Below are 18,502 nucleotides of genomic sequence, written 5' to 3' on the forward strand. Positions count from 1 at the left end.
AGGGGCAATTCACCACTAAATTGTATTCCCAGTCTCTCTCTTTTTTTTTTTTTTTTTTTTTTTGAGACGTGGTCTTTCCAAGTTGCTGAGGCTTTTCTTGAACTTGTGATCCTCCTGCTTTTTGCCTCTTGAGTCGCTGGGATTATAGGAGTGCACCACTGCTTGTGTCCCATTTTCTTTACCAATTTATCTTCTTTTTGGGGGGATACCAGAGATTGATCTTGGGGACACTCAACCACTGAGCCACATCCCCAGCCTTGTTTTGTATTTTATTTAGAGACAGGGTTTCTTTGAGTTGCTTAGCACCTCTCTTTTGCTGAGGCTGGCTTTGAACTCTCAATCCTCCTGCCTCAGCCTTCCAAGCCACTGGGATAACAGATGTGTGCCACCACACCCAGCCCAATTGGTCTACTGATAGACACCTGGGCTGATCCCATAGTTTGACTATTGTGAATTGCATGACTGTAAACATGGGTATGCATGTATTGCTAAAATATGATGGTTTTAATTCTTCAGGATAAATACCAAGGAGTGGTATAGCTGAGGCATATGGAAGTTCCATTCCTAGTATTTTGAGGAACCTCCACAATGATTTCCATAGTGATTATTCTATTTTACGATTTCACCAACAATATGTAAATGTTTCTTTTACCCCACGTGCTTGCCAGAGTTTATTATTTTTGGTGCTAGGGGTTGAGCCCAGAGGCTGCTTTACCACTGAGCTACATCAGCCCTTTCAGTTCTTTATTTTGAGACAGGGTCTTGCTAGGTTGCTTAGGACCTTGCTAAGTAAGTTGCTGAGATTAGCCTTGAATTTGTGATCTTCCTGCCTTAACCTCCCAAGTTTCTGGGATTACAGGCATGTGCACACTGGCTATTATTTGTATTTTTGATGATTGCTATTCTGACTGTGGAGTGAGATTAGTTTGTTTGCCTATTTATTTATTTTAAATATTTTCAGTTGTAGATGGACACAGTATCTTTATTTTTTTAATGTAGTGCTGAGAATTGAACCCAGTTCCTCACAGATGCTAGGCAAGCACTCTACCACTGAGCCACAACCCCAGCCATTGTTTTGTCCATTTATGAATTGGGTTATACATTTGTGGTAAGATTTTTGAATTCTTCCTTGTCAAAAGAGTAGCTGGCAAGATGTTTTCCCCATTCTCTGTTCACTCTCTTGTTTCCTTTGCTTTTTAATTTGTTGCTATCCCATTTATTATTTCTTGGTATTATTTAAAAGTCACATTGAGGAAGTTGTCACTTGTACGTATGTTGGAATGTTGATCCTGTATTTTTTCCTACCAATTGCAAATTTTCTGGTGTATGTCTTAGGTTTTTTTGTTTTTTTGTTTTTTTTTAAATACTTTTTGGTTGTAGATGAATACAATACCTTTATTTTACTTATTTGTTTTTATGTGGTGCTGAGGATCAAACCCAGTGCCTCACACATGCCAGGCAGGTGCTCTTCCACTGTGCTACAAACCCATTTCCTTCCTAGGTCTATTTGAGGTACATTTTGTGTAGAGTGAAAGGGATCTAATTTCATTCTTCTACATATAAATATCCAGTTTTCCCAGCACCAATTTGTTAAACAGACTATCTTTTCTCCAATACCTTTGTGAAGAATCATATGACTGTATGTATGTTGGTTTGTCTGTATCTTCTGTTTCAATGATCTGTGTGTATGTTTTTATGCCATGCTTATTATTTTTGTTTCTGTAGTTCTGTAGTATAATTTAACACCAGGAACTGTGATGCCTCTAGCATTACTCTTTTTGCTTAGGATTGCTTTGGCTATTCTGGGTCTTTTATTCTTCTGTGTGAAATTTAGGGTTTTTTTTTTTTTTTTTTTTTTTTAAGTTCTGTGAAGAATGTCATTGATATTTTGATGGGGATTGCATTGAATCTGTAGATATCTTTTGGTAATATAGTCATTTTAACAGTATTCATTTGCCTAGCTGTGAACATGGAGTTCTTTCCATCTTTTAGTGTCGTCAGTGTTTTATAATTTTCATCACAAAGGTTTTTTTCTCCTTGGTTAGATTTCTTCTTAGGTTTATGTTTTTATGTTTTAATTATTTTTTAAGCCATTGTGCATGAAATTGTTTTCCTGATTTTTTTTTTCAGTGAATTCTTTTTGGTGTATAGAAAAGCTGTTTTTTTTTTTTTTTTTTTTAATTAAAATCTTTTATATTTTTACAGACTGCATTTTGATTCATTGTACACAAATGGGGTACAACTTTTCATTTCTGTGGTTGTACACAATGTAGATTCACACCATTCATGTAATCATACATGTACATAGGGTAATACTGTCTGTTTCATTCTACTATCTTTCTGTCCCCCACCCTCTCCCACCTCATTTTCCTCTACACCATCCAAAGTTCTTCATTCTTCCGCTTGCCGCCCCTACCCCTTGTTATATATCGTCATGCTCTTACCAGAGAAAACATTCGGCCTTTGGTTTTTTTGGGCTTGGCCTATTTCACTTAGCATATTTTCCAACTTCATCACTTACTAGCAAATGCCATAATTTTTATTCTTCTTTATGGCATGTGGGGTTGTAGTTTTAGGTCATGAAGCTGACTGAGGCTATTTATCCTTGAAACTGGTGTCAAAAAGTCAGTTTTACTTACCTGAAAGATTTGCTTTTTTGCTCTTTCTTAGCTTTCAAGAGGCTGTTTTCAGAACTTCCTCTTATTACTAGAATTAAATTTCTAAGATAAATTCAGACTACCAAAGAAGTACATGATATAACCAGTGCTGAAATGTAGAATTATTCCAACTACAATTAAAATCAGTATAAATAATTTCATTATATAATTTGCACCTATATGAAAAGTGAACACAGTGCTCATACTTTTTTTTTTTTTTTTTAATGGTGCTGCAAGTCAGATCTAGGGCCTTATACACATCACACTAGGCAAGTGCTTTACCACTAAGCTACACTTGCAGAGTTCTTGCACCCTTGTTAGGAATGCTAGATTAACAGATATGAGACAAGTAAAGAATAATAAAATGATAGTGGTAAGATTTTTTTTTTTTTTATTCCTCCTAGGTGCCAACAAACCCAGGATCTCATACGTGCTAGGCAAGCTACATCCTCAGCCTTTAGTGTAGCATTGTAAAGCACTGTAGAACATGAGGAAAAGTGAATTTGTAGGAAGCAGAATAGTTAGTAAAGTGTCTTCATCAAGGAGATGAGGCATGACACCTTGAAGTGTGTAGTTTATGCAGAACCTTATAGAAAAGGGATGAGAGGATCTACATAGGAAATGAATCTGTGGGGATTATGGTGATTGTGACTTGAGTGGAAAAGAGGAATAGATGAAAGGAGGGTCAGTTTACTGCAGTGGATAATTGGTTTTATCAGGAGTGATAGTCTGGTTCAGTGGCACAACCTGTGATCCCAGTGACTCAGGAAACTGAGGCAGGAGGATTATAAATTTAAGACCACCCAGCAACTTATTGAGAGCCTATTCAAAATAAAAGATTAAAAGTGTTGGGGATGTAGCTCAGTGATTAAGCAGCCCTGGGTTCATTCCCCAGTGCAAACAGACAAACAAAAAACCAAAAAGTGATGAATAGTTGACCTAGAATCCAGAAAGTCTGAATATGTAAGCTGGGAAATTTTCCTTTAATTTTTAGGTGGTCTTCAATTAATCCCCTGCTCCCATAGCAAACCTGTTATGGTTTGGATGTGAGGTGTCCCCCATAAGCTCATGTGAGACAGTGCAAGAAGGTTCAGAGGAGAGATGATTGGGTTGTGAGAGTGTTAACCCAATTAGTGAATTAATTCCTGATGGGATTAACTGAGTGGTGATTGAAGTGGTAGGGTTTGGCTGGAGGAGGTGGGAACTGGAGGTGTGGCTATATTTGTATCTGGCAGGTGGAGTATCACTGCTTTCTGATCATGATGTGAGCTGCTTCCCTCCGCCACACTTCCTCCATGATGTTCAGCCTCACCTCAAACCCTGAGGAATGGAGCTAGCGATCTATGGATGGAGACCTCTGAAGCTTTGAGCCCTTAAATAAACTTCCTCCTCTACAGTTGTGCTGCTTGGGTCATTTAGTCACAGTGGCAAAAAAGCTGACTAAAACAAAACCAAAAAGTCTTGATAACAATTAAGGATAAATCGTAGTTTGCTCCCTTATTTCATCAGTTTAACTAATGTTTTTCTTTTTCCCTTTCAGAAGAATGGCTGAGACCAGTGATGAGAAAAGACAAGCAGGTGTTAGTGCACTGGGGCTTTTACCCAGACAGGTAATTTTTAAATTTTTGTTTATTTATTTTAGTGCCAGGTATTGAAACCAGGGGCAATTAACCAGAGTCACATCCCCAACCCTTTTTATATTTTATTTAGAGACAGATCTCACTTAGTTGTTTAAGGCCTTACTAAGTTGCTGAGGCTGGCTTTGAACTGCTGATTCTCCTGCCTTAGCCTTCTGAGTTGCTGGGATTATAGGCATGTGCCACTAGCTTTTTTTTTTTTTTTAATTATTGATGAACTTTTATTTTATTCATTTATTTATATGCAGTGCTGAGAATCAAACCCAGTGCCTCACACATGCTAGGCAAATGCTCTACCACTTAGCCACAACCCCTGCTTTTTTTTTTTTTTTTTTTTTTAATATTAACTATTATTTCAATTGTATGTATTTATAGGGTACAGTGTTATAATTTAGTATATGTATATAGCATATAAAGGTCAAATCAGGGTTAGTGAGCATTTCTGGTCTCCTTAAAATTTTAAAACATTCTTTGTAGCATTTAATAATTGTACATATTTATGAGGTATGTTTTGATGTTTCAGTATAGATGTATAATCTGTACTGGTCGAATCAGGGTAATTAATATTTCCATCTCCTTATCATTACTTTGTGTTTGAACTTTGAGCTCCTCTCTTCAGATAGTTGATAATGATATGTATGCTCTGAGGTCTGGTATATATGTAAGTCAGACTTTTGACTATTATTTAAGTTATGGAATTCTATGAAGTCACATGTTGTGTTTTTTTTATCTCAAAAAACTGGGCTTTTATGCATTTGCCAAGAGACTTTATATGTGGTATTAGGTTGCTAGTTTAGATCTCTTACCTTCAAAAGATTAAATTTTCTTCTTGTTTATGACTGGTTAGTTTTGATTTTTCAGAAACTATTAAGGATGAAATTAAGCCTAAAAAGTTTTTCTTGTCATAAATTTATTTACCTAGTATTGTTCCTACTCTTATGTGTCATACTGTTTCAGTATTTGTAGTATGAATAACATCAATACCTTGATGTTAGTGGCAGTGGGCAGGGTGTTCTTATTCAAAATTATGCTTGTCCAGGGCACATGGAAATAGGTATAGCTTTCATATACTTTATTTTCCTAAATTTACAGGAGAACTGTTTTGGTGTTGATTTTGTTCTGGTACTGCTATGTAGGATGGGCTTTTCAAATCCTTCTGATTCTTGCCTTTCCAAGTTATTTGAAGCAAGTCCTAGTCACTTCATTTTATCACAAATATTTCAGTATGTATTTCTAAAATATAAGAAATCACTTTTGAAAGGAAATAATCCTAACATCATTGTTAATACAAAAGAAAATAATTACTTAATATGAAATATCTCGTCAGTGTTGTCATTTAAGTGGTATGTTTGATTGATGATTGATATTTGTTTGAATAAGAAGTCAGATAAAATTCACATGTTGTGATTAACTGGTATATTTAAGTACTTCCCGTTTATAGATTCTCCCTTGTCTTCTTGACCTCTCTCTGCAGTGTACTTCTTAAGAAACCAGGTTGTTTGTCCTACTGAGTTGACCATAGTGTGGATTTTTTTTGATGGCACTGCTGAGGTTTACTATTTGATGTGCATTCTGTATTCTCTGTATTTCTTTTAAATTGATATTTGGATATAGAGGTTAATCAGATTCCATTTCTACCGGGGAAGAAATGTTCAGTCTTTACCAGAAGACAGAAGAATATTTTGTGTATGAGGTATTTTTGTTTTGTTTTGCTTTGGTATTAGAGATGGAACCCAAGGCCTTGTGTATGCCTAGCAAGTACTTAACCACTGAGCTAAGTCCCCAGCCCTTTCCCCCCCCCCCCTCCCCGCTTTAAAGACAGGGTCTTGCTAAATTGCCCAGGCTAGTCTTGAATTTGTAATCCTTCTGCCTCAACCTCCACAATGGTTGGGATTATCGGCCTGGGCCACTTTGCCTGACTGTATTTATTTTATTTTGTTTTTATTTTTCAAGACTGGATCTTACCATTATACTTAGGCTAGTCTAAAAATTCTGGGCTCACATTGATCCTCCACGTAGCCTCCCTCCTAGCTAGGGCTACAGATAGGTGCTACTGTCTGTGGTACAACTATATTTTTTGTTATACTAGAGATTGAATCCAGGGGCACTGTACCACTGAGCTATATTCCTCGTCCTTTTTACTCTTTAGTTTGAGAAAGGGTGTTGTGACCAGTCGGCAAACTCTGGGTCCAGTGAGGGGCGAAGGGGGATTGGAAAATAAAGATTGACACACAGATCTTGAAGATGAGGCTGGGATCAAGTGGAGCCTGCTCTCTGGAGATGCAGGTCTAAAGAGTTACACTAGCAATCTTTATTTATATGTGTCTCATTATCAGGTTAAAGACTGTGTAACCATTATTCTTCATATTCAGGAAAGTTACAGAAACTAGGACATCCTGTGTAACTTTTCCATAGTTGCAGTCCACAGTTGCAAAGTGAAATGTTAGGAGCTTTTTGTAGCTCTCAAGAAAGTCCATTGTTAAAAGTTGCTATAAGGTGGGCAGGAACCTGGGAAGCAGAGCCGGTGAAACATTGTGGTTGTCTAGCATAGAAGTTGGTAGAGTGCTTGCCTAGCCTGCAAAAGGCCCTGGATTTAATCCCCGGCAACTCAGAGAGAGAGAGAGAGAGAGAGAGAGAGAGAGAGAGAGAGAGAGAGAGAGAGAGACACACACACACACACACACACGAATTCCTTTCTTCCCGGGAGCTATGTGCCTGAGATCAAGGTTAGAACTGATAGGGCTATTGCATAGAGCCTCCTCAAGCAGGGCATTGCTATAGTAGCTTGGCATCCTGTGCCTTGCACAGAAACATTCCCAGGAACTGGGCATGCTGCAGCCATTTGGGCATCAGAGACCCCTGATCTCAGTAACTGCTCTCCTATCCTCCATCACTGCTCTCAACAAAAGGGTTTCACTGATTTGCTAAAGTTTGTCTTGAATTTGTGATCCTTCTGCCTCAGCCTCTCAAGTCACTGGGATTATAGTCATGGGCCACCGCACCTGGCTCATAATCATAGTTTTAAAAGAAGGAAATATGTCTTTAGATATGTTCAGTTTGGGGCGGGGTGCAATACTTTGCATTGAACCCAGGGGAATTTTACCACTGAGCAATATTCTCAGCCCTTTTAATTTTTTATTGTGAGACAGGGTCTCACTAAGTTACTTAGTGAGTGCCTTGCTAAGTTACTGAGACTGTTTGAACTTGGGATCCTTCTGCCTGAGCCACATGAATTGCAGGGATTACAGGTGTGCTCTCCCTGTGCCTAGTAAGATAAATAGACCTGTGCTAACTACTCCCTAATGTTTTCAAACTTTTAGTACTGTCTAAAACAATTGAAAAACTAAAATAAATACATTAATAAATGATATAAAGATAAATCCTTTATATTTGATTAGTATCATTTGGTTTTATAATAATTTATTGTCCTATATATTTGCATTAAGAATTTTATTGGTAAAGTTGTGTTGGAGTATGTGTAGTGATTTAAATCAGTGAGTTGAAGCTTACTGAGAAGAGATCTTTGAGAAAGGAAGTGAACTATATGGATATCAGAGCAGTAAGGAACATTCCAGGCAGTTGGTAACAGCCTGTGTAAAGTTTGGTGGCACAAACTTTAGGCACAAACAGCCTATGTATAGGTTTGGTGGCACATATGAAGAACTAAAACCTGTGTTGCTCAGTTACAACATGAGTGAGGAATAAAAGAAGAGGACTAGGAAATGGCTCACATTGCTGCATAGTGGCAGCCGTGGAACTAGATCTTGAGTCCTTGGAAAGCCACTATTAGGATTTTGACTTCTACTCTAACTAGTTGGGATCCTCTGGCAGATTTTGAGTATGGAGTTTTATGGTCTGGCTGGGATTTGAAGAGGATCATTTTGGTTGTTTTTGTGGAAAACTGACAGGAAAGCGACTAATGAAGCGGGGAAACCAGTGAACGGAGTGGAAGGTTGAGAAGAAGGTAGACTCTGAACATATTTTGAATGCAGAGCAGTAGAATTTGCTGATTGTTTGATTTTTAGTTGTCAGTGGATCTTTTATTTATTTATTTATATGTGCTGCTGAGTATCGAACCCAGGACCTCACACATGCTAGGCAAGCACTCTACCACTGAGCCACAACCCCAGCCCTGATGGTTTGATTTTAGGATGTATTTGAAAGTAAAATACAGAATGTTTCCCAGGATTTTAGCTTGCACAGTTGGAAAGATAGTGTAGTCATTTATTAAGATGAGGTTGATTGACTCTGAAGTGCATTATTGCGGCCTGAATGGGTTTACAAATTGAACTTTGAGTGTGTTAGGTTTGGAACACTTGTTAGACTCAAAAGAGATGTGGAATTGGCTCTTGAATTTATGAGTTCAGAATTCAGAATAGAGGACAGACACAAGATTTTAAGTCATTAGTATTTGTTTGAAGGCACAGGAGTGAATGAGGTCACCAAGTAGAGTTTTGTTCTAAAACTTGAGCCCTGGAGCCTTTAATTATTAGAGGTTTGGGGCAAAGGCTAGGAACTGACAACAGAGGTGGAAGAGTAATGACAAGAAGAACACCAGGTGAAAGTACTGTTCTGAAGGCCAATTGAGGGAAGCACTTTTCAGGAAACAAGACCTTGAGAATTCTGTGAACTGAATTGCTTGTTTCAGGCAGTATGAAGATTTATAATATTGACTAATGCCAAGAAGTTTTCTTGGTACAGTGGTAAAGACAGAACTGATAAGTTACTATAATGGTGTAATCATAGTATTCTAAAATTACATTTTTTCTCTCTCTCTTTTTTTTTGGAAGTCCTAGAAATTGAACGAGGTCTTTGAGCATGCTAGGTCAGTACTCTGTCACTGAGCTACTTCCCCAACTCCTTTAAAAAAAAAAAAAAAATTTTTTTTTCTTTTAATGAATTGGAACAGAATAACAGGATATAAAGTCAGTACCCCAAATCAGTTGCCTTTCTATATGAAAATGAGAACTCTAAAAAGGGAATAAGAGTAACAATTCCATATAGCATCAGAACAATAAAACATTTTGAAGTTAAATGTAACAAAGAAGTGAAATATTTATACAATATAAATGATAAAACCACTCAAAAAAGTTAAAGTATCAACAGAAAATTATCCCATGTTAAAGAGTTGAAAGAATTAATACTGTTAAATTAGCAATAGTATACAAAGTGATTTATAGATTCAATGAAATTTCTATTAAATCCTCTTTCCACATTTTTTATTGATGCAATATAGTTGTACATAATGATGGAGTTTGTTGGTACATATCTGTACATGCACACAATACAATAAAAAAAAAATGTAGCCATTATCACTCCCCAGCATTTCCTCTTTTCCTCCCTTCTTCCCACCCTCTGGAAATTCATATATATTCATTCATATTCTCTCTCTCTCTCTCTCTCCCCCACTCCCCCATTCCCCTCTCTCCCTCCCTCCCTCCCTCTCTCTCTCCCCCTCCCTCTCTCTCTCCCTCTCCTTCTCTTTTTGTATTAGGAATTGAACTCAGGGGTGCTTTATCACTGGGGATATGTCCCTAGCCCTTTGAATTTTTTATTTTGAGATGGGGTTTTGGCAAGTTGCTCAGGCTGACCTTGAACTTGTGATCTTCTGAGTCTCTAGGATTAAATACATGAGCCACTGTGCCTGGGTTTTTTTGTTTTTGTTTTTCTTTTTGCCCCCAAGACAGGGTTTCACTGAATTGTAAAGGCTGGCTTTGAATTTATGATCCTTTTGCCTCAGCCTGTTGGAATCACAGGCACCCACCACTGAGCCTAGCTAAAATGTATTCTTACTACTTGATAAATCTTTAAGAATGAACTCTGATTCTGATTTGTTTTTCCAATTTTTATTTACTTTATAGCTATGATACTTGGATACATAGTAATGATGTTGATGCAGAAATTGAAGATCCACCAATTCCAGAAAAGCCATGGAAGGTAAATGTTTCTTTAAGAAAATCTTTAATGAAATTTAAAAATCAGTGGATGAGCTGTCTTTGTTTAAAATTTAAAGGACAAGAAAATGTTGAACTAAAAAAACCTTTTTTTATGTGGTGGGGGGAATGCTAGAGATTGAACCCAGGAGTGCTTAACCTCTGAGCCACAACCCTAGCTCTCTTTTAATTATTTTGAGACAGGGTCTTGCTAAGTTGCTTAGGGTCTGCCTAATTGCTGAGGCTTGCCTTGAACTTGTGATCCTCCTGCTAGCCTCCCAAGTTGCTGGGATTATAGTCATGTGCCTCTGTGCCCAGGTTTTAAAAAAAAATTACATAATTGAATAACCCATCTTAGCTCTAAAACAGTCTTTTAAGGAGATACAGAAAAATGATTTCCCTTTCTGGTTTTCCTTCTTAATACACATCCATAACCTCATTCTCAGGGTATGGGATGAAATGTCTATAGTGATGATGGAGAAGAATCCCAAACCAAGTCAGATTTTGGTTTGAGAGCCTTCAGAGTGCAGTGGAGTTTGAACATCATTGGTGTGTCATTAGGAAGTCTGGAAGCAGTCCCTACATGACTTTTAGTAGGATACAGATTTGTTTTATTAATCAGTTCTATTATAATGATAAGATTCTGCATTGACCTTTTTCTCCCGAATGTTTTTATTTCTTTTTTTGTTTTGGTGATACTGGGGATTGAACCCATTATTTCACACATTTGTTTCCCTGAACTTTAAATGTAGAAATAATTTTCAAAATTGCAAGAATAGTAAAATCAAAGTACTACTTTATACTCATCTCCAAGATTCTTCTATTATTAATGCTTTCAAGAAATCCTTTTGTTTATTTACTTTTATTTGGTAGTTTCAGGGATTAAGCCCCAGGGCCTAGTATATATTGGCAACTGCTCTATCACTAAGCGATCACCAGTTTAAATAATTGAATATTTTGATTTTTTTCTAATTGTGCTAATTAGCTTTAGAAAAAGCTTTTAACTTTTCATATGTGTAAATGTGATTAACAAAAAATAAACAAACCAAAAAAAAAAAACCACACTTTTTTTTCTCACAATGTTGTTCAGGCTGACCTCCAACTTTTTTTTTTTTTTTTTTCTTTTTGCGGTGCTGGGGATTGAACCCAGGGCCTTGTGTGAGCACTGTACCAACTGAGCTATCTCCCCAGCCCTGACCTCCAACTTTTGATCCTCCTGCCTCAGTCTCCTCTGTGGCTGATTACAGGTGTGCCCTATTGTGCCTGGCTGAAATAAGGTGCTTTTATTCTCCTATTTTTTTCCTCTCTTCTCTTCTTTTTTTTTTTTTTTTTTTTTCTTTTAATTTTTATTGGTATTAGGGATTAAACCCAGGAGTGCTTTGCCACTGAATTACGTCCCCAACCTGTTTTACTTTATTTGGAGGTAGGATCTTGCTATGTTGCCCAGGTTGGCCTCAAACTTGCCATCCTCCTGCCTTTGCTTCCCTGCTCACTAGGATTACAGGTATGAGCCACCTCACCTGGCGTTTTTTTGTGGGTTTTTTTGGTGCTGGGGCTTAAACCCAAGGGTGTGCTACCACTGATCTACATCCCCATCCCTTTTTAATTTTAAGATGGGGTCTCACTGAGTTGTCCAGACTGTCCTTGAATTTGATATCCTTCTGCCTCAGTCTCATGAGCAGCTGCAATTATGCCTGGCTTGTCTTTTTTTTAAAGTATCTTTATTTGCAATAATTTAAAACTCACATAAAAATTATAGGAAAAAGAATAATATATTGCATACTTCTATATTCTTTATTTATTTTTTTATTTATTCAGATTTACCTGTCACTAATATATTGCCCCCCTTTGATTTATCATTTAAAATATGCATGCCTTTTGTTCTAATTTTTTTCCTGAACCTTGTTTTTGTTTTTTTGGTATCAGGGATTGAACCCAGGAGTGCCTACCCACTGAGGAACATCCCCAACCCTTCTTATTTTTTCATTTTGTGACAGGGTCTCCCTAAGTTGCTTAGGGCCTCAGTGAATTGCTGTGATTTTCTTTGAACTTGTGTCCTTCTTCCTCAGCCTCCCAAGTCCCTGAGATTACAGGTGTGTGCCATTGTGCCTGACCTCAACCTTTTTTATTTTTTCATTTTGAAACAGAGTCTTGCTAAGTTGCCTAGGGTATCACCAAGTTGCTGAGGCTGACTTTGAACTTACAGTCCTCCCACCTCAGCCTTCCAAGTCCCTGGGATTATAGGCACATGCCACTATATCCAACTTAAAATTTATTATTTTTATGTGATCAGTTTCTCCATCTTTACTGTTATTGCATCCAGATTTTTAGTTGGTTTATTGTTATTGCATCCAGAATTTTAGTCAGATTTGTTAAGCAAAAACCTGGCTTTTTAGGAATTCACATTGTTCTGTTCTAGTACTTGCATAGTTTAACCTTTTAAATTTAGATCTCTAATCTGTTTTGATTTTATTCTGATACAAAGAATGGATCCCATCATGTCATTTTCAAATGGCTACCCAGTTGTGTATAAATGGATACATAAAGTATTAAAAAGACCACCTCTTCCTCAGTGATTTGACATTCGGCCTTTGCTCTATACTAGGTTTCTATATGTGGTTGAGTTAAACAAACAAACTTTCCTTATTCTTTTTTTTTTTTTTTTTTTAATATTTTTTAGTTGTATCTTATTTATTTATGTGCGGTACTGAGGATCAAACTCAGTGCCTCACATGTGCCACTGAGTCACAACCCCAGCCTGCTTTTATTGTTAGCAGGATTTTTTTACCCATAGTCATTATTGGTGTCCATCTACAACTGTATTTAAAAAAAAAAACAATAAAAGCAATTGTAAATACCTTAAATCAGTGGTTTTTAAACTTTGTTGATCATAGCTTCAAGAAAGCATAATAAAAAACTATTCCCTTTTATTTTCAGTTGACAACATTTTTCATTAAATAGTTGATAAGTATATGGCTTCCATTATATTGTAAATACTATGTTTTGATGTAATACATGAAATCTAAATAACATTAGAATACATATCCTCTGTTACACATTCTAAAAATAAATTGAGCATGCTCTTCTTTAAAATATGTTAAATGTCATTTATTTTCTTTTTCTTCTTGAACCTGTATTTTCATGTTATGTAAGTGGACTGTTACCACAATAGAAAACTATTTGTTTTGTTTTATTTTTTTGAGATTAGGTTCTATGTTGCCCAGGTTAATTTTTGAGCTCCTGGGCTCAAGTGATCCTCCTGCCTCAGCCTGTAGCTGGGACTACAGATGTTCTCCATGGTGCTTTGCTAATAGAATACTATTTAATGCTTGGAATTCTAACCTCTGAATCCTGGGGAAGAGGAGTTAACTGTGTGCCTTTTGTCAGAAAATTTAAAATGGAGTTCTTCCTCTCATTTTCAGTATTATTTTATAAAACAATGCCTGTATATTATTTTGTATTCCTAAAGAAATTTTGGTAGTTTTGATAAAAGTAGCACTTAATTTAAAAATCAAATTATTAAACATAAAGTAGTGATAAGAAGTCATTATAAAAGAAATATAGAAAATTAGTGTTAACTTCGAAGTAGTACTTTTGTTGACCTCTTTCTGGTCCTTTCAGATGTAACTATTTTAACTGTTCCAGTGATCTTTTTTTTAACAATAATTTTAGGATATACACACTGCATAACAGCATACATCCTGTTTTTTTATTTTGCATATCTTAAAACCTTGAATACCAGTGGAATTATATGTTTCTATAACTTTTTTTTTAATTGGGAATTTAACACATGGACATTTTGCCACTGAGCTACATCCCAGCCCTTCCTGAAAAAGATCTCTGCAGAACAACATATGTACTTGATGGAACTAGGATATTGGGCTATACAAATATGCTCATTGTTCATCATCATGTTCAACTTAATTTAGAGTGTTATTGATTGCCCAAACCTAAAGACATTCTTCATGCCTAGAGCAATAATTGTCTTTGGTTCTGTGCTGTTGAATTTTTTTTACCAGTTATTTTTCATGAAGATAATGATGACATGATTATCAGTTTTGACATCTTAGCTATCCAAGCCCCTGTTACTTTCTTGTCCTTTTTATTCAGTGAAAGAAATGCAATAAAAGTCACATCTCATATATCATTTCTAGTAGTATGTTCTTAATGTTTTATGTAATTGAGACTTTGAAAATAATCAGCTTCATTCCTTCTGAATAACTTAAAAGCTCAAGTGATTTTATTATTTATAATAGAGAGTTATGCTTTGATGTGGTTTTAGGTTCATGTGAAATGGATTTTGGATACTGATGTTTTCAATGAATGGATGAATGAGGAGGATTATGAAGTAGATGAGAACAGGAAGCCAGTGAGTTTTCGTCAGCGAATTTCAACAAAGAACGAAGAGGTATTTTGTTTGGCACTGTTTCTCACCAATAAGTGTTTTGTCTTTCTTTCCCTAAATGTTATATCTTCATCAATAAACTCACTTACATCCAAGGTACCTCAGACATTATATACATGCAAAAATTCCTGTATAGCCGTAACAGCTGTCTCAGGAGCTGTCATCCCCCCAGAAAGGCAGGAAAATCTCAAAGGTTAAAAAGTGATCCATGAAGTATAAATGTAGCAAGGGTAAAGCTGATTTTGTCCTATAGATCTGAGTTTCAATTTTTTATTCCAGTTATCATTACAACATAATTTAACCATGGTTTTCCTTTTTCATTTAATATCATTTAATAAGTTTGTTAATGCATAGACAGTATTTCATACAAAGTACATTTCTTAAAGGTCTCAAAGTTCGGTACTTTCTGAGGATGGGGAACTTAACATCTGATATTTGTTACTATTCTTAACAAGTTCATGCACGTAAATATTTACCCCAGATTCCTTATAGGTCACAACTTTTTGGGCAGATTGTTTGTCATTTTAAATAGAATTGAGATGGAGAACAAAATGTGTTACAATTGGGTTTGAGACAATGTAATGAAGAGACCTGTAGTTCTAAAATCATTTTCACTAGGAACAGTTAAATATTTTGTTTTACCTTTATGTTTTAGTTTTTTCAAAAGTCTTTAAAACAGGACTATTTTTTGAACCATTAAAGTAGAAAGTATAGATCTTTCATTCCTATTTTCAGCCCTGTGACTTTCCAACAAAAAATTCTTTATCACACTATGAATGTCCTTTACTTTTAAGAAGAATACTTTAAATTGGATCTCTTGTAATTTTTGTAATATAGGTTTGTTCCGGTTGGTTTAGAATTTAACCCTTAACTCTTAATACATTTTTTAAAAAATTTTAAGTTTCATTGGTAGATATGTTTATATATATGGTGTGTGTGTGTGTTTTTCTGGGAATCAAACCTAGGGCCTCCCATGTGCAAAGCAAGTATTCTACCACTGAGCTGTTTCACCTGCCCAGTGTAGTATCTGTAATAGTACATTTTCATAGGATCATTTGACCTGAGTTTTTCATTATTTTAATAGCTTGTTTCATATATTTCTGGCAGTTATTAAAACTGCTTTTCCCATCTGAAGGTAGAAAATGTGATTGATGACAGTATTTAGTTGTGCATAGTTCAGGCTTGTCCTTGTTACATCAAAGTTTGAATATCTGTGAGATTGTAGAGTTCCAATTGATGATGAAAGATCAGAAAAGTCTCTTCATGGCTAGTGGTCTTGGATGCTTAATGTCATACCTTTCTTTTTTTTTTAAGTAGTGAGTTTGGTGCTGTCTTTTTTTATGAAAACTCACCTTTGAATAAATGTTTATTGAAACTGAGGAGTCAGCAAAGTTTGCTGATATTTATTTTCATTTACTTCTTCCCAGCCAGTCAGAAGTCCAGAGAGAAGAGATAGAAAAGCATCAGCTAATGCTCGGAAGAGGAAACATTCACCTTCACCTCCCCCTCCTACACCTACAGAATCGAGGAAGAAAAGTGGGAAGAAAGGGTAAGAACTACAGCTTAATTCAGAAGGCATTAAAACAAACTCCAAAGGACTTTTCAGATTTTTACATTTACATCGGAAGGTTTGCTGAAAGTAAGTCATACTTTGACTTATTTGGAAACCTTTTGCTTTAATATTTTGTCTTATGAACTGTTATTTTACAGGCATCTTGTGTTTATGCAGAGGCACCCTGAATATAGTGTTTTTTTGTATGTATGTATTGAGAAATGTGGTTGGAAAGGTGTTTAAGAAATCATATTTATTATAGTCAGTATCTTTTTCTCTGATTTTACCACCTGTCACATTAGAGTCAGAAAGATGAGTGTGTGACTGTTCTACAAAGTGCCTTGTTTGTACTTAGTGAAGCTTGCTTGAGTTAGGACTATGATTTTTACTAAATTCACTGTTGCAGGAGTTAGATGAGACTTTAAAGCCCTTGCACATGCCTATTCTGAACTGTATCCTCAATAAATGATAGATAATACCTAATAGCTTTTATTAGGTATTAGATATTTGATAATTGTAGGTTTGCCCATCTTTGGGGAGGTGGTTTGGGGATTTGAACCCAGGGGCACTCTACCACTGAGCCATGCCCCCAGCCCTTTTATTTTTAAATTTTGAGACAGTCTCATTAAATTGCTGAAGCTGACCTTGAATTTGCAGTTTTCCTGTCTTACCTTCATGAGTCACCCAGGTTACAAGTGTGCCCCACCATATCAGAAGCATTTTTTTTTTTGTACCCCAAATCTTTTTTTTTTTTTTTTTTTTTTCATTTTTATTGTAAACAAATGGGATAATCAGAAGCATTCTTAATCATGCATAGAAACTTTTAGGGAAGTTTAAAAATCTCTTATTTCATACATTAATGAGCCAGTCACAATCTTTAAATTTATGATTTTGTAAAGACCACATATCTTTAGGCACAAAAATTAAAACCATAAAAATATGTTTTCTTAAAGGCTTTTTTTGGGGTAAACATTTTAGATTTCTAATCTGACTCTTACTGTGAATGTTCAGATAGCAGAGCTAGCTGAGTTTTTTGCAAGGGCAGGAATTGAACACTGGGATGCTTTACCACTGAGCTACGTCCCTTTTCTTGAGATAGAGTCTCAGTAAGTTGCTGCAACTGACTTCAAACTTGTATTCATCCTGCCTCAGTCTTCTGCGTTTCTGGGATTATAGACGTGCACCATTGTGCCGTTTATGTGAGAGCTTTGTAAGGAAAGCTTTATCAAGTTTTTTAGTGATCCAGAACTGAAGTCAGATATACTACTGTTCCTGCTTATGAACTAAAATGGGATGCCAGCACACTAGAAGTTGTTGAAACAAAATGTGATATCAAGAAAGCTTACAGTTGGGACTGGGGTTGTAGCTCAGTGGTAGAGCACTTGCCTAGCATGTATGAGACATTGGGTCTGATTTTCAGCACCACATATAAACAAAGTAAAGGTCCATTGACAATTCAAAAAATATTTAAAAAAAAAATAAAAGGCTCACAGTGGTAGCATTTACCCTTTACCCTGAGTATAAAGCCATACCAGATTGAGTCCTGTTTATGTATGTATATTAATTGCATATGTTTACCTTCTAATGGCCAGAGACTTTTTCATATTTTAAGTTTTTCATGAGGAGACTAGGGTTGTAACTCAGTGTTTACATGTGTTTAGCATGCAGGAGGCCCTGGGTTCAGTCCCCAAAACAGGAAAAAAATTTTTTTTTCTCTGAAATCCTGTATTTAACCAGAACATTTTGAAATCTATTTTCCTAACCATTTTTTTCTCATCTGTCTTACATCTTTTCTTCCTTTTAAAAGCATTTTATCTCCTGGACACCTTTAAGTTTGTAGGCTTTTAAAATCATCAGGTAATTTTTAATTTGAAAAAAAAATTTTGTCTTACATGCTTTATTCTAACCTATACCAATATACTATCGCTCAAAGAATTGTGAGCATTCTCTCTGCAGTATGGGACTCAGGCTAGTTCGTCATGCTGTCTTAGCTAGCTGTCACTCCATTCACTTTCACTGGCAGGGTACTGTAGATTACTCTCCATTGCACCCAAAACAAATTATTTTATTTTTATGTTTTTGCTTTTGCCTTTAGCTTTTACTCTTACCCTGAAACATTGCCTTATCCTTAGTAAATTACTACACATTCTCAAAGTTCAGCTTACTTATCACTTTTGATCTTTACTCACCTTTACTCTGGGATGTATTTTCTTCATACTTTTATTCATTTCTCTGTATTTCCCTATCCAGAAGTATAGTACTGTTACTGTATTTCTAATGACTTTTTCCCTGTATTCATTGTAATTCCTCAAGATAAG

The 18,502-nt window shown here is 35.9% G+C and overlaps 1 protein-coding gene across 5 annotated transcripts in view; it reads left to right on the forward strand.

The window, feature by feature from the left end:
- Positions 1–18,502, forward strand: part of SMARCC1 (SWI/SNF related BAF chromatin remodeling complex subunit C1) — a 169,979-nt gene that overhangs the window by 48,820 nt on the left and 102,657 nt on the right. For 3 of the 5 annotated variants that reach the window (XM_079116710.1, XM_079116709.1, XM_079116712.1), the window contains exons 7-10: positions 4,198–4,267; positions 10,156–10,231; positions 14,510–14,635; positions 16,060–16,181. In XM_079116710.1, the coding sequence (XP_078972836.1) occupies positions 4,198–4,267; positions 10,156–10,231; positions 14,510–14,635; positions 16,060–16,181 (394 nt within the window). The remainder of the gene's footprint in view (positions 1–4,197; positions 4,268–10,155; positions 10,232–14,509; positions 14,636–16,059; positions 16,182–18,502) is intronic. The other 2 variants (XM_079116711.1, XM_079116713.1) reach the window with 2 other exon arrangements.

The sequence above is a fragment of the Sciurus vulgaris genome (genome assembly GCF_902686455.1).
Source record: "Sciurus vulgaris genome assembly, chromosome: 16".
In the NCBI taxonomy this organism is placed as follows: Eukaryota; Metazoa; Chordata; class Mammalia; order Rodentia; family Sciuridae; genus Sciurus; species Sciurus vulgaris.